Source organism: Orycteropus afer, unplaced genomic scaffold (genome assembly GCF_000298275.1).
Source record: "Orycteropus afer afer isolate SDZICR_OR568_19922 unplaced genomic scaffold, OryAfe1.0 scaffold00248, whole genome shotgun sequence".
Taxonomy (NCBI): domain Eukaryota; kingdom Metazoa; phylum Chordata; class Mammalia; order Tubulidentata; family Orycteropodidae; genus Orycteropus; species Orycteropus afer.
The window spans coordinates 4,993,014-5,009,204 of record NW_006921835.1 but is presented as its reverse complement, the minus strand read 5'-3'; the positions used below and the strand labels follow the sequence as shown (position 1 = coordinate 5,009,204).

Here is a 16,191-nt window from a genome sequence, read left to right as displayed (position 1 = left end):
AACTCATTTGTTATTAGTTTTATTTGTATTCTCTTCTTCTTTTCCTTTGTTAAATTTGCCAGTGGTTTGTCAATTTTATTAATCTTTTCAAAGAACCAACTTCTAGTCTTGTTGATTTTTTCTATTGTCTTTCTGTTTTATTGATTTCTTCTCGAATCTTTATTATTTCTTTTCTTCTGGTGACTGTAGGCTTTATTGGTTGTTCTTTTTCTAATTGTTGGTGATGTTGGGTTAAGGTGTTAATTTTGGCTCTTTCTTCTTTTTTTGACGTGTGCATTTATTGCTACAAATTTGCCTCTGATCACTCCTTTTGCTGTGTCCCAAAGATTGTGGTATGTTGTGTTTTCATTCTTGTTTGATTCAATAAATTTTTTATTTCTTCTATTACCCAGTTGTTTTCAAAGACGGTGTTGTTCAGTTTCCATGTGTTTGCTCTTTTCCCATTCATCTTCCTATTGTTGATTTCTTATTTTACAGCATTATGATCTGAGAAGACACTTTGCAGTATTTCAATGTTTTTAAATTTACTGAGGTTTGCTTTGTTGGCCTAACATATGGTCTATCCTGGAGAATGTTCCATGTACATTGGAAAAGAATGTATATTGTGCTGTTGTTGGGTGAAGTGCTTTGTAGATGTCTATACTGTCAAGTTGGTAGGTGGTATTGTTTAGTACTTCTGTGTCTTTGCTGACTTTCTTTACAGTTGTTCTATCTGTGATTGAAAATCATGTATTAAAGTCTCTAAGTATGACTGGGGGTCGTCTATTTGTCTTTTTAATTCTGTTAGAGTTTGGTTTACGTATTTTGGGGCTCTTTCATTGCGTGCATAGATATTTATTATTGTTATGTCTTCTTGTTCAATTGATACTTTAATCATTATATAATGTCCTTCCTTGTCTCTTAGGGTGGTTTTTGTCTTAAAGACAATTTGATCAGAAATTAATCTTGCCAATCCTGCTCTTTTATGGTTGCCGTTTGCTTGATTTATCTTTTTCCAACCTTTGATTTTTAGTCTGTTTTTGTCTTTGTCTCTAAGGTGTGTCTCTTGTAGACAGCATATTGATGGGTTATATATTCTTATCCAGTCCTCTCTGTCACTTGAGTGGCACATGTAATCCATTGACATTCAGTGTAATTATCAACAAGTATAAATTTGCTGTCATTTTGTTATGTGCTTTTTCATGGTGTTGCTGATTTCTTTGTTCCATATGATTTTCTGGGCTGAGCTCATTTTGTTTATTAATTTGTTATCACTTTCTTCATTGCTTTTGTTTTAGTACTTGCTAAGTATTTGTACTTTTCCTCTTTTTTATTTTGAGATGAAGATGTATCATTTTTCTTTGAGGTTACACTGTGATTTATAGTTTTCTTCCCAAATTTAGAACAATCCATTCTATCTTGCTGTTGTCTTGACTTCCCTACCATTTAGAAGGTTTGTAACTACACCATTTTTTCCCTCTTTTTGGTTTGTAGTTGTCCTAATTTGTCAGTTGATACCTCTATAGTTCCCTGTTCATAAATTTTTTAGGCTTATTTATGTTGGATACTTCCATAACTGGATTGGTTTCTGGATTATGTCATCATGTGTGTTAATGGTCAATTATTGTTTGCTGTTGATGGTTCTCTGTCCAAAGGACTGCCTTCAGCATCTCTTGTAAGGTTGGTCTGGTTTTAACAAGTTCCTTTCATTTCTGCTTATCTGGAAATGTCCTGATTTCACCATCATATATGAGGAACAATTTTGCTGTGTATACAATTCTTGGATGGAATTTTTTTTTTCAGGGTTTTATATATACCATCCCATTGTCTTCTTACCTGCATGGTTTCTTCTGAGAAATCTGAGCTTATTGGTTGCCTGTTGTAGGTAGCTTTTTGTTTTTCCCATGCTGCTTTCAAGATTTTTTATTTGTCTTTGGTTTTGGTGAGTTTGACAATGATATGTCTTGGTGATTTTCTTTTGGGGCCTATCCTGTTTAGGGTTCAGTTGGACATCTTGAATATTCTTATTCTCATCTTTCATTATACCAGGGAAATTCTCTTCCAACAAATCTTCGACAATTTTCTCTGTGGTTTTCTTTTTCTCTTCCTGTTCTGGAATTCCAATGACACATAGGTTATTCCTTTGATGGTATTCCACATGAACCTTAGGATTTCTTCATTTTGTTTTGAATCTTCTTCTGATTTATCCCTTTCCAAAGAAGTATTCAGGTATTTGTCTTCAATCTCTGTCTTCCCTTGATTCAATTCTACTCCTTTGCACAGTCAATGTATTATCTGTTTCTGAAAATTTAGTATTAATCTTCTGTATTTCTATCTGTAGATTTTGTATCATTTCTAATTTTTTCATTTATTTTGTCATTTTGTTCTTCTATTGTCTTTGGAAATTGTTCTAAGGTTTTCTCTGTGTTTTCCTAAATTTGGTCAGTGTTTTCCTTGATCCGTCTCTCAATCAGTTGAAGATTACTAAATATAATTCTTTTGAACTCCTTATCAGGGAGTTCCAATGCTGCTGCTTCCTTAGGGATGAGTTCTGCATCTGTATCCTGGTCCCTTATTTCTCCTTCTTTATCTTGTTTCTTTGTGTGGACTGTGATGCTCTATTGTCTCCCAGACATTGTGACATTTTTGTGTTTATATTTAATTGATGATTATAAGTTGGAGTGATTTTCTCAAGATTTTCTTTTTCTTTGTTTTGCTAGGATGTTATCTAAGTAAGGAGGGTACTGTGCTCCTCTATTCACTAGCTGCCAGCACTTATACACCCACCACCTGTCTCCTTTCCTATTGTCAGTCTCCCATATGTCCCTGTTGTCCTGGACAAGCAGAGCCTATTCTTAGGTTTCTGAAATCCAAATGAGAATGTGTAACTTAAATACCCAAATGGCCACCTCTTGCAAACATTCAAAATGGTTGTGACCTCCATCACTTTAAACATCAAAAATGGCCACTGCTTGTAAACACTCAGAATGGCTGAGCCCTTGGTCACTTTAAATATCCAAAATGGCTGCTGCTTGTAAACAATCAACATGGCTTCACCCTCCTAACTGCCAAAAATCCACAGCTCAGATTGTCTCCCTTTTTGCTGTTTCCCTTCTTAGTCATCGTCCACCAGCACAGTTGTCCCTGCAGCCCTTGGTGACAAAGGCTGATCTTTAGGTCAATTCTCAGGTCCCAACATCACCTGGAAATATTTAGGCTGTTTGTGCCATCAAAGTACCTGACAGTCGGCAGCTCTGTCCATCTTTGTACTCACTGTTTTCATTCAGGTTCTTCCACTACTTGGTGCCTAATCCACTTATGTATATTTCCTTTCAAAGCTCATGGCTCCAGAACTACATTCTCTATCTCTGTCAATTAGTTTCTCTTTTCTCCGTTGAAGAGGGTCCCTGTAGCTTCTCTGCCTGTTCCTCCATTTTACCAGAAGTGAATCCTGGATTGAATTTGAATACAAATAAATGTTAGTTTGTTTCTCAATTTGCCTTTATTAACTTTCTGTATTAAAGACCCACTTCCTATTGTGAGGTAAAGAATAATCGGGATGTGTGTGTGTGTGTTTGTGTGTGTGTGATTATTTTTAGATATAGCTATTGTGAATCTTTAAGAAAATTGTAACCATATTAACTAAAAAGTGAGAAATGTTGCAATTGGAGACATAGATTTTTGCCTGCTTCTGTAAGTACTTCTCTCATGAACTTTAAGCAAGTTAGCCCACCTAAGGTAATCTTAGGAAACTCATAAAGTTATGTATATGAGGGAAGTAAAAGTACAGCATGGCTTTACCAATGAAAGATATCAGTGCATCTGTTACTATGCAATTATTATTCACTACTACTATTACTACCACCACTACCACCATGAAAAAAGTGTATAACTTAAGCCTGCTGTGCTAAAAGGTCAATATATATCCATCTGTCCTCAAGAGCAAGCAGAATTGTTTGCTATGAAAATTATTTCTCACGTATAATTTTAATCCTGTCACATGAGTTGATCACCTTCTTTACTAATAGGTTCTTCATTAAGTTTGAAATATAGAATGAGAGTATTATTTGTCAATTAAGACAATCTCACTGGAAGACAGCTTTGGCCTTCCAGACCACTTATAAGTGGAATGAGATACTGAGAATAAGAAATACTGTAAATGAAACACCATGAATATCTCTTCTAGATCCTAGCTCGCATGAGTCAATGTTTCTCTACATTATTTTGGCAATATCTGACTGACATTAGCTGGAACAATACAGTTTTGAGGCAGTTTATTTTTTATTCCTTTATATATACTGTTGGAAGGATGGTTGCAACTCTGCTCCTCATAGAAAATATACATAGTTAATTCTTTAATAATAATTTTAAAAACTATCAAGTTGATTCAATGATATTGTGATTCCATGTATGTCAGAGTAGAACTATAATCCTAGGGTTTTCCATGGCTAATGTTTTTGAAAGTAGATTATCAGCCCCTTCTTCTGGGTACCTCTAAATAGACTCAAAACTCCAAATTTTTGTTAGCAGCTGAGCACATTATCTGCTTGTACTACCCAGGAACCATCCTTTAAAAGGTACCTTTAAAAGGTGTAGGTAGAAAGAAACTAGAAAAAAGGAGGAGGAGAAAATGCCTGTTTTTCATTATATCATGTGTTGGCAAGACATGATGAGAAAAATCATAAAATCAAATAGCTTAAATTACAATTTCAAATTTTTGAAAAAGCCATTTGATGTTGGCACACTGTAATCTCTAAAAACATTTTACAAATAAAGAATGAAAAGAGCATAATATACTAAGAATTCTGGAAGCATTTCTTTAGTCATGGAAACTTGATCATTCCAATCCTGCTGAAGTCTTGCATTGTAGTAATACCTCTAGTCTGTCATGATTAATGAATACAAATCACATCTCACTATAATTATTATTACTTATTTTCCTCTTCCTGTATTATTTGCAGTAAAGAAGAAGTCATTTTGGATTCCCTTTTAATTCTTTATTCCTTTTTGCCTTTAGGACTTGTACAGATGTTCTATGCTGCATAATCTTCTTATTTTTCATTGTTGGCTACATTCTTCTAGGACTTGTGGGTGAGTAAATACAGGTATAGAAGATATTTAACATTTACTAGCAGAATAACTCAATGCCACATTTTTAAAATTAATCATTTTCTTGCCAAAGCCTTATTATTGATTGTTGTCTTTTCTGGAGAGAATGAGCCTCTTGGGGGCTCATTGACTAGCAGATACAATAAAACCCCTAAACACAAAGCAAGCTAGTCAAAGGTAAGCCAAAATTATTTAATAAAACAACTATAAAGAAGGAAAAAGCCTATGATTTTTTTAAATCATTCTTATTTTTGAAACTCTACTAATCAGCTAATAATGTTTATGTTGCTACTTATTAATAAGAACTAGGACCTAAGATCAATTTAGGTAATATATAAACTTATTTTTATAAGCAAATTAAAATGAAGGAACAATGATTAAGAATTTACCAGATAATTTTTTGGCATGTAAGAAATCCTATTATCTTCCCCTGCCATAAATGGATATTCAGTTATTTTTGCGTAGGTTAAAGATTTTTCTATGAAAGTGAAAATAAGACAGATTCATTTGAAAATTAATAACACAAAACTGCCAAAGAAGATGATGTGTATGTGTTCTGTAAAAAGATCTCAAAATTGTATGGGAATATGTCATACATTTTTCCCCAGAGACATAAGTCCTGTGACTTAGATGTTGACTTAGGAAATTTTAATGTATTTTTATGAGGGTAGAGTCTATGAAAGATAACTTCTAGTACCTACAATTAAAGGCATCGAATATATATGTGTCAAATGTATTAGGAGAAAGGAAGCTATGCTTTACCTTGGAAACAATGGAAAATACTTTCCCCTGTTTTTCAGTTTTATCTTCCAATAAGAGAAATCTTTTGAGAACATCAATTGAAAGTAATTTCAAAAGATGATCTCAGTAATACCATGCAAAGACTACACAGAATAGGAGAATTAGAGAAAGTAGGGCAAGAAGATAGGGAGGGAGAGAGGAATAAAGAAGCATAAACTATGAGACTAAATAATGTACCCTTGTAAGGCCTTCAGAATACTGTCGTTACTTCTTAAAGTATTTTTACTTTTAAGCATTAATGAGGTTATAACATAATATACAATTTGTAAATTGCATATTATAATAAGATTAATATTCTTACTCTATAGCTAATAAAACTTGAGCTCTTCTAACTTAGAGACACATTTTTGTTATCTATGTACTTTCTGTTTGTTTGTTTGTTTATACGTTATTTTGTCATAGAATTGAACATTGTTTCATAAGGGAAAGAAGACTTGGAGTCAGGCAGATCTAGATTTTCTTCATATTTTATAGTCTTACACTAGGTAACCTCAGTTTTCTCAGCTATAAAAAATGAAAACACTATTTGTCTTGTGGGACTATTGTGAAGAGTAAATAAATAATACCCAGCTAACCTACTAATCAGGAGCCCTGGTGGTACAGTGCCTAAGTGCTCAGCTGCTAACCAGAAGGTCAGTAGTTCAAACCCACCAACTTGCTCTATGGGAGAAAGATGTGGCAATCTGCTTCCTTAAACAGCCCTGGAAACCCTATGAGACAATTTTACTCTATCTTATAGGGTTACTCTGAGTCGGAATCAACTCAATGGCAATGGGTTTAGTTTGGGTTACATCAATAATGCTGCATAACAGTACTAAGCAGTAATTTGTTTACTACAGTTGTGTAATCTAGTTGTCCTAAATTTTAAAAAATTGTTTTTAATAAGATTTTCTATTACTTGTTGCTATGGCAACCCATAAGTTTGGTTACTAAAGTTCAAATGTACACAAGCACTTCATAAAGATCTTATCCTCTGACTGAAATCTTTTCATTAGGAGGCCTTATGACATAATCAAGTAAATCTCTCCTCCATGCCTCAGAAGCAGACTGTTTTAATCCACAGAGAAAAGCCTTCTATCCCCATGTAGAGGTGAGAAAGCCACTGTCCATCACCTGTTAACACAATAGAGGAAAGGGGTTGGAGGACGTACCATCATTCCCTCTGAACAAGATGGAAAATTTGTATTTTGTTCTCAATTTCCAGATTCAGTTTGCAAATGACTCAATTCACATAAGGAAATTGGAAGATGAATGTTCTGTACACAAATCAATATTTGAAATTGAGTTAATTCAGTGACTCTCGAAATATTACTTCTGAAGGTGCCATGGATTCAAATCAGTGACATAAAATTTACTAAAGATTTTATATATATATATATATATATATATATAACTGATGTGTTACAGATAGTCTCATGTCTTTTGTTAAACCAGGACCCTCATAGACTTATCTTTCATCCATGTTATTTTCATAAGAAAAGTATAACCATAAAAGAGAGTCATGTTTCTCACAAATTCTGAGAAGAAAGTGATCATTGCCCTTTAAATAGAATATATATAACATTAAGATAACATTTGAATCTAACAAAGACACTTGTCACGGTGTCTTTGTGACAAGAAGTGTCACATCACTTCTTTTCACTGATGAAAAGCAGACCTCTGTTCAAGTGGATAAAGTAGACTCTGGGTAAAAGGTCATCATCTCCTTGGAAGGTTAATTCAATGTTTATGATAATAGCTCTGTTTTATCCTACTTTACTGATACTCAACTATTGTACTGATTAGAAAAGCACACGTCTGAACTCCAGTCACTGCTCGACATCTCGTATGCCGTCTTCTGAAAAAAAAAAACTAAAAAATAGAAATATTTATTATGTGAATTATTCTTTGCTATCCTTATATTAACATTATGTATAAAATAATAGCACAATTTTGACATTCAATAAATTTTTATTTCTTTTTCTTTTCAATTGGATTTCCAATTGAGCCGATTAACTCTTTGTATTTATTTAGGAAGTGCTTTGAACCTGGTATCCAAAGTTTGTTTGGGGTTTTGTTTTTTAAATTTTTCTAGGAGTATTTCTCACTATTAGCTTGAGAGGAGAGGGAGTTAACGAGAAAGTAAGTTAGTGAAAATAAGCCCAGGTTTAAAATACTAAAACCAAATTTTTTATTTCATGATGTTTTCTTCCCCTCTTCTCACCTTTTTCATCTTCACTTTTCCCTCTCTCTCCTTCTCTTCCTTTTTTTTGATTTTTCTTTCTATGTCATTCTCAAATGTATATGATGCTATATATATTTCGTTTTTGTGAGTTTGCAATATAAATAGAGTACTTCAAAGGACAAATTTATTAAAGTTACTGTGAAAGTTTTTTTTTTTTAAAAAAAGACTTCAAATTCTTCAGTTTTTGCCCATGGAGTGGTTGAGTCTATATCACTGTCCCTTATCTGAGCAGCCTTCTGATTTTTTTTTTTTTTTTTCCCTGATGTCCAGAAGTAATGCTGTATGACTTCTGAGGCTGAGGCATAAAGGCTACTCAGTTTCTCTCAGAAACCTGTCACCATGCTACTAGGAGCCCAAGCCACAGGGAGAATCCATGTGATTGGGTTCTGGGCAACTGTTCTGGCTGAGCTCCCAGGAACACCAGAGTCTATCAGCCTAATTGAACTTTGAAATGACTGCAGCCCCATTCCCCATCAGACTGCAACTAAATGTTATTTCAGTTATATAACTGTTGTTATTAAAGTAACAATCTAGGGAGAACTACCTAACTGAGCTTTGTTTAAAAAAAAAAAAAAAAAAATCCCGACTCCAAAATCATGATGAGCAAAATAAAATATTTGTATTAAGCCAGTGGGATTTAGAGTGCAACAATATATGAGGAGAACAGAATTTGACACTTGGAAATGGGATTCTGGTATAACAAAACCTAAAACATGGGTGTTTATTTTGAGACAGGTGGTATTCAGAAACCTGATGAATATTGAGGAGGTTTTCTTTCAGTGAGAGTTTGAAGGAAAGTGAGGTAAAATGTAATTGGAAGAAGAAGGAAAGGAAACATTGTTATGTAGACATGAAAAGTCTGGTGATGCTGTTGCAGATGGCCATGTGAAAAGTAGACAATGTACTTAATTTAATGCTTTAGCTAAAGAGAACACCCTTAGGAGAGGAAGGAACCCTGAAGAGACTCATCTGCACCTGGGCCTGATTTAGGTGATGAGATTCGGAACTTGAGCTGGAGCCTGATGCCAAAATTAAATGAGACTTCCGGGGATCTTGGGAGGGGATAAGCATTTTTGTTTGTTGGGGGAGTGTAAAATTATGGCCAGAAGTGGGCTATGGGAGTTTGAACACAGAGTTGCCTGTCCTTTGCCATTCCTCCCATGAGGATGTGAAGTCGATCTCCCTTTCCTTTGAATCTGGGGGTGGGGCTAAATCTTCTGTTTGCTTCCCTAATAGAGAAGTTGATTAGGCCAAAGTGAAATAGTAAAGGACCTTGATACATAAATGATGTATAGATCCACGTAAGAGATGAAAGGAAGGACTTTGTGGGTTGCCTGAAAATAGGACTGAAAAGTACCAAATCTAGAAAGTAAGAGGCTTAAATGATTCAGCTTTAAATCTTTTTGGGAGTCCTTGGATGCCACAAAAGATTAAGCACTCAACTCCCAGCTGAAAGATTGGCAGTTTGAACGCACCCAGAGGTACCTCAGAAGACAGGCCTGGAGATCTGCTTCTTAAAGGTCACAGCCTTGATAACCCTATGGAGAAGTTCTACTCTGCACATGTGTGGCAGTCAATTCAACAGCAACTAACAACCATAACAAAAAATCCTTCATGAAATGAAGAAGAGAATAAACAGAATAGTTAAATTAAAAATAAGCTGTGTCAAACTTGACTTCATCATTTCTTGTATTAATGTGTACATTTATCTGGGGGTAGTAATACACTCACATCTATTTTTCCATCCATTACTTAAGGAAATCCAACATATCATTCTCTTCCCCAATATAAACTGTCCTAAAACACCAAGAAGAAGCAGTCTTGTTTGTAACTCCTAGATGGAGAGAGAGATTGTACAGTTTACTGGCACCCTGTTGTTTTGGTGGATGCCATTTGGTATCATTTTATAGTTCATTGGATATTTATCTACTGATTAAGAGATATCTTTGCTCTTTTGAGACCTTGGATAAGCAAAGCACTATTGAAGAACAAAGTAAGATATCTCATATTCCCGGATCTCAAAACCTACTATACAGTCACAGTAGTCAAAAGAGCCTGGTATTTGTACAACAACAGACACATAGACCAGTGGAATAGAATTGAGAACCCAGAAATAGATCCATCGACTTATGGTCAACCGATTTTTGATGAAGGCCTGAAATCCATTGAATGGGGAAGAGATGGTCTCTTTAACAAATGGTGCTGGCAAAATTGGATATTCATTTGCAGGAAAATGAAACAAGGTCTGTATCTCACATCATGCACAAAAACTAACTCCAGATGGATCGAAGACTTAAATGAAAAACCTAAAATTGTAAAGTTTCTCAAGGAAAAAATAGGGGCAAATTTAGGGACCCTAATTTATGACATTCTGCAGTGATACTGCCTTAGAAATCCAAGGAGGGGACGCTATGAGTTGGGTCCAATTCGATGGCACATAACAACAACAACAAATTATGGCATAAATAGACTATCAAGCACAATCCAAAATGCACAAACAGCAAAAAATAAACTAGATGAATGGGACCTCCTAAAAATTAAATTTTTATGTGTTTCAAAAGACTCCAGAAGAGTAAAAGAGAACCTACAGATTGGGAAAAAAAAAAAAAAAATTCGGCAATGACATATCTAACAAGGGACTTATGGCTAAAATTTATAGAAAACTCCAACACCACAACAACAATATGACAAATTAAAAAACAGGGAGAAGACATGAATAGACACTTCACCAAAGAGGATATTCAGGTGGCCAACATATACATGAAGAAATGTTCATGATCATCAGCCATTGAAAAAAAAAACAAAAAAACCTCACTGCCATAGGATCCAATTCATAGCGACCCCTCCTTGTGTTTCCAAGGCAGTATCACTATGGAAGTAGATTGCTCAATCTTCCTTCTGAGGAGTGGCTGGTGGGTTTGAACCACCAGCCTTCTGGTTAGCAGTCAAATGCCTTAAGCACTACACCACCAGAGCTCCTCATTAGCCATTAGAGAGATGCAAATCAAAACAATGAGATAACGTCTTGCCCCAGCACTAATAGCAAAGTTCAACAAGACAAAATAGCAAATGCTGGCAAGGATGTTGGGAGAGGACTCTCATACACTGCTGGTGGGACTGTCAAATGATACAACCACTGTGGAAAGCAGTATGGTGATTCCTTAAAAAGCTGGAATTAGAAATACCATTTGACTCAGCAATCCCATTACTAGGTATATATCCTAAAGAAGTGAGAGCCAGGACAAGAACAGATATACACACACCCATGTTCATCACAGCACTATTTACAATAGCAAAAAGAGGAAACAATGTAGGTGCCCATCAACAGAAGAATGGATAACCAAACTATGGTACATACACTCAGTGGAATACTACAGAACACTAAAAAACAATGTAGAATCTACAAAACACCACATAACATGGGTGAACTTGGAGGACATTATGCTGAGTAAAATAAGTCACTCACAGAAGGACAAATATTGTATTAGTTCATTATTGTAAAAAGTCAAAGAAAGGTTTATATATGGAAGGAAACTTTCTTTGTTGGTTACCAGGGGTAGGAGGGGAGGGAAGAGAATACTGATAGATAGATAGAGACAAGTATTGATTTGGGTGAGGGGAAGAGCAATGTACCAAATGTGAGTGATCAGTATGGTGGCACTGAGGAAGAGCAAGACATAGAGATGTACATGGGAGGTACAGACACCAAAGATGAACCGTTTGCATATACAGTACTGTGTTGTCAGTGACAACAAGCATTGATCTATGGATGGACAGATGGGTTCACAGGCTGAATGATCAGGTATGTCTAGGCAGGGAGTAGTGCTCCCATGACAATGTATAGGGTTGGCAGACTGTGTTTCTACAAGCCTATTTGTATTGCTGCAAGACTGTCCAGGTGTATAGTAGAACTGATAAGGGACAAAGTTGTGGTGACTTCTTGGCCACAGCCAGCTACCTGGAGGTAACAAGTATTTGGACATGTGGGCTCGGGACCATGGTCACAGGGGACATCGAGGCCAACTGATATAACATACTTCACAAAGACATTGTTCCACATCCTACTTTGGTAAGTAGTGACTGGGATCTTAAAAGCTTGCAAGTGGCCATATAGATGCAACAGTGGGTTGTCCAGGGCAAAGAAGAATGAAGAAAACAAAAAATGCATAGAAACAATCAGTTCAAGGGACTGGTAGACCATGCGATCCTCAGCCTATATGACCATGAGACCAGAAGAATTAGGTGGTGCCCAGCTATCACTGTCAACCCTTTTGGTCTCGTATGGTTAAATTGTTCTGAGGAGTACATTCTACACTAATGTCATTGCTCACTTTATAGGGCTTTCTATTGTTTGGCTGCAAGGTGATCCCTGGGGGTGGGTTTAGCTCCAGCTTTGAAGGATGTCTAAGGGACACAGTCTTGAGGGTTCTACCAGTATCTATCAGACCAGTAAGTCTGGTCTTTTTTATGATTTTCAGTTTTGTTCTGTATTATTCTCCCATTCTGTCCAGAGCCTTCTGTGGTCTTGATCAGGTTGGTCAGTAGTGGTACCCAGGCACCACCTGGTTCTTCTTGTCTCAAGGTAATGGAGGTTAATTCACACGGTCCATTGGTCCTTTGGAGTAATTGTTTCCTTGAGTCTTTGATTTTCTTCACTCTTCTTTTCTCTAGATGGGGAGAGACCAATAGTTTCATCTTAGATGGCCACTCAATCACTAGCTTTTAAGATCCCAGTTGCTACTCACTATAGTAGGATGTAGAACACTTTCTTTGTGAACTATGCATGCCAATTGGGGGTTTAGTGGCCATAAGGCCCAAAGCCCAGTGACTCATTCCCTAAGGTCTCTGGATGTATAGCATATAAAAATTCATATGTGGAAATACCCTCTGCCATATATATATATATATATACACACACACATACACCCTCTGTATATAGTTGTGGATGTAGTCCTGTTCACTTACCTATAACTTAGCTTGCATGTCTGCCTATGAATCTTCTCTTAGATTATTGTTTGTTATCACTAATATTGCATGGTTGTGTATGTCTTTGTTGTCTGTGGGAACTCTAGTGGTGTAGTGCCTAAGACATTTGACTCCTAACCAGAAGGCTGGCAGTTCAAACCCACCAGCCACTCCTTGGAAGGAAGACTGGGCAATCTACTTCCATAAAGATACCACCTTGGAATCCCAAGGAGGGGTCACTGTGAGTCGAAGTTGACTCATGTTGTCTGTAACTCTTGTGCACCTCTCAGTGTCTTCCTTTACCTTATTGATATTGTGCTGATCTCCTCCTTATTGTATATTGCCTTTCCTTCACCCAAGTTAATATTTGTATATTATCTATACAAGTATTAAGTATAAGTGATTTTCTCTTCCCTCTCCTCCCATTCTTGTTGTTGTTAGTTGCTATTGAATCATTTCCAACTCATACCAACCCAGTGTACAACAGAACCAAACACTGCCTGATGCTGCACCATCCTCACAGTCCTTGCTATGCTTGAGCCCATCACGGCAGCCACTGTGTCAATCCATCTCATTGAGGGTTTTCACATTTTTCACTGACCCTCCCCTTTACCAAGCATGATATCCTTCTCCAGGAACTGGTCCCTTCTGACAACATAACCAAAGTAGGTGAGACAAAGTCTAGCTGTTCTCACTTCCAAGGAGTTTTCTGGCTGCATATCTTCCAGGACAGATTTGTTTGTATTCTTTCTGTATGTAAACCTTTTCTTGACTTTTTATAATAGTAGTCTCATACAATATTTGTCCTTTTGGGATTGACTTATTTCAATCAATATAATGTTCTCTAGGTTCAGCCATATTATGAGGTGTTTCATGAATTCTTCATTATTCTTTAACATTGCACAATATTCCTCTATGTATGTACCATAGGTTGATTATCCATTCATCCATTGATGTACACTTAGGTTGTTTCCATCTTTTTGCTGTTGTGAATACTGCTGTGAACATGGGTGTGGATATATCTGTGTCATCACTCATTTCTCTAGGATGTATACCTAGTAGTAGGATTGATGGATCAAATGATATTTCTATTTCTAACTTTTTAAGGATATGACATGCCATTTTCCACAGTGGTTGTACCATTTTACAGTCCCACTTAAAGTGTATGAAAGTTCTAATCTCCCCACACCCTCCCCAGTATTTGTTGTTTTCTGTCTTATTGACCTTTGCTATAATTGCTGGAGTGAGATAATATCTCATTGTTGTTTTGGTTTGCAACTCTCTGATGGCTGATGAGCACAAGCATTTCTTCATGTAGTTGTTGGCCACCTGAATGTCTTCTTTGGTGAAGTGTCAATTCAGGTCTTCTGCCTATTTTCTAATTGAATTATTTGTCTTTTTGATAATGATATGTTGAAAGTTCCTAAAAATTTTAGAGATTAGTCCCTTGTCAGATATGTCATTGCCAAGTTTATCCCCCCAATCTGTAGGTTCTCTTTTCACTCTTCAGAGAAATCTTTTGATGCACATACATTTAATTTTTAGGAGGCCACAGTTATCTAGTTTATCTTTTGCTGTTTGTATATTTTTAGTTATGCTTGATAGACTATTTAGGTCATAGGTTAGGAGCCCTAAGTTTGTCCTTATTTTTTCTTTGATGATTTTTATGGTTTTAGATTTTACATTTAGGTCTTTGAACCCTCTTGAGTTGGTTTTTGTATAAGGTGTGAGGTATGGATCTTGATTCACTTATTCTGCAAATTGATTTAATGGATGTTGGACCTTTCTTGAATATCTGCTGTTCATAGGTGGATGTATTTACTTCTGGGTTCTTAATTCTGTTCCTTTGGTCTATGTGTCTGTTGTACCAGTACCAGGCTGGTTTGGCTACTGTGGCTGTATAGTAGGTTCTGAGATCAGGCAGTGTGATATCTCCTACTCTGTTCTTCTGTAGTGCTTTACTTATTCAGGGTCTCTTTACTTTTCATATAAAGTTGGTGATTGGCTTTTCCATCTCTTTAAGAATTACTGTGGAATCTGATTGGGATTGCATTATAGCTGTAGATTACTTTGGGTAGTATTGGCTAAAGTATTAGCCATTTCAGTATTTCACAGTGTTAAATCTTCCTATCAATGAGCATGGTATGTTCTTGCACTTACGTAGATGTCTTTTGGTTTCTTGTAGTCACATTTTGTAGTTTTCTTTGTATAAGTCTTTTATATCTCTGGTTTGGTTTATTCCTAAGTATTTTACCTTTTCATTAGCTATTGTCAATTGTTTTCCTCTCCAGAGTTCTCTTTCTTGATGTAGAATTAATCTTACTGATTTTGTATGTTGATTAGACCCTGCTACTTTGCTAAATCCTTCTATTAATTCCAGTAGTTTTCTCCCTGAGTTTCTGGGATTTTCTATGCATGTGCTCATATTCTCTGCAAATAAGAATAGTTTTACTTGTTCTTTACCAATTTGGATGCTTTTTATTTCCTTTTCTTGCCTCATTGCTCTGACTAGGATTTCCAATATAGCATTGAATAGGAATGGTAACAAAAAGCATCATTGTCTGGCTCACATTCACAAGTAGAATGCTCAATGGGCACAAGTTTCTGTCCACTGAGAATATTATTGGCCATTAGTTTTGTATGTCCTTACTAATGTTGAGGGATTTCCCTTCTATTCCTATTATTTTTATCAGGAGAGTTTTTATCAGGAATGAGTACTGTATTTTACAAAATACCTTTTCTGCATTGATTAGTATGATTATGTGATTCTTATCCATTGTTTTATTTCTGTGGTGGATTATGTTAGTTTTCTAATGTTGAACCATCCTTGCATACCTTGTATGAACCCTAGTTAGTCATGATGTATTATTATTATTATTATTGATATTGTATTGTAATCCATTGACCAGGGTTTTGTTCAGCAAAACTCAGTCTCTGTGCCTCTGTTCATGAGAGATGTTGTTCTATAATTTTCTTTTTTAATGGTGTCTTTATCTGCTTTTTGTATCAGGGTGCTAAAACGGCAAGGAGGCCACATGTTCTGACCTCTTCTAATCTCACAAGAGGAAGACAGGATTACCAGCAGTAACCCAAGGCCTATTACTGCAAGGCCA

At 35.9% G+C, this 16,191-nt stretch overlaps 1 protein-coding gene across 1 annotated transcript in view; it reads left to right on the top strand.

Moving 5' to 3' along the window:
* Nucleotides 1-4,645: 4,645 nt before the first annotated feature.
* Nucleotides 4,646-16,191, top strand: part of SLC44A5 (solute carrier family 44 member 5) — a 150,091-nt gene continuing 138,545 nt past the window's right edge. The window contains exons 1-2 of the mRNA XM_007949632.1: nucleotides 4,646-4,725; nucleotides 4,997-5,070. Coding sequence (XP_007947823.1) covers nucleotides 4,646-4,725; nucleotides 4,997-5,070 — 154 coding nt within the window. The remainder of the gene's footprint in view (nucleotides 4,726-4,996; nucleotides 5,071-16,191) is intronic.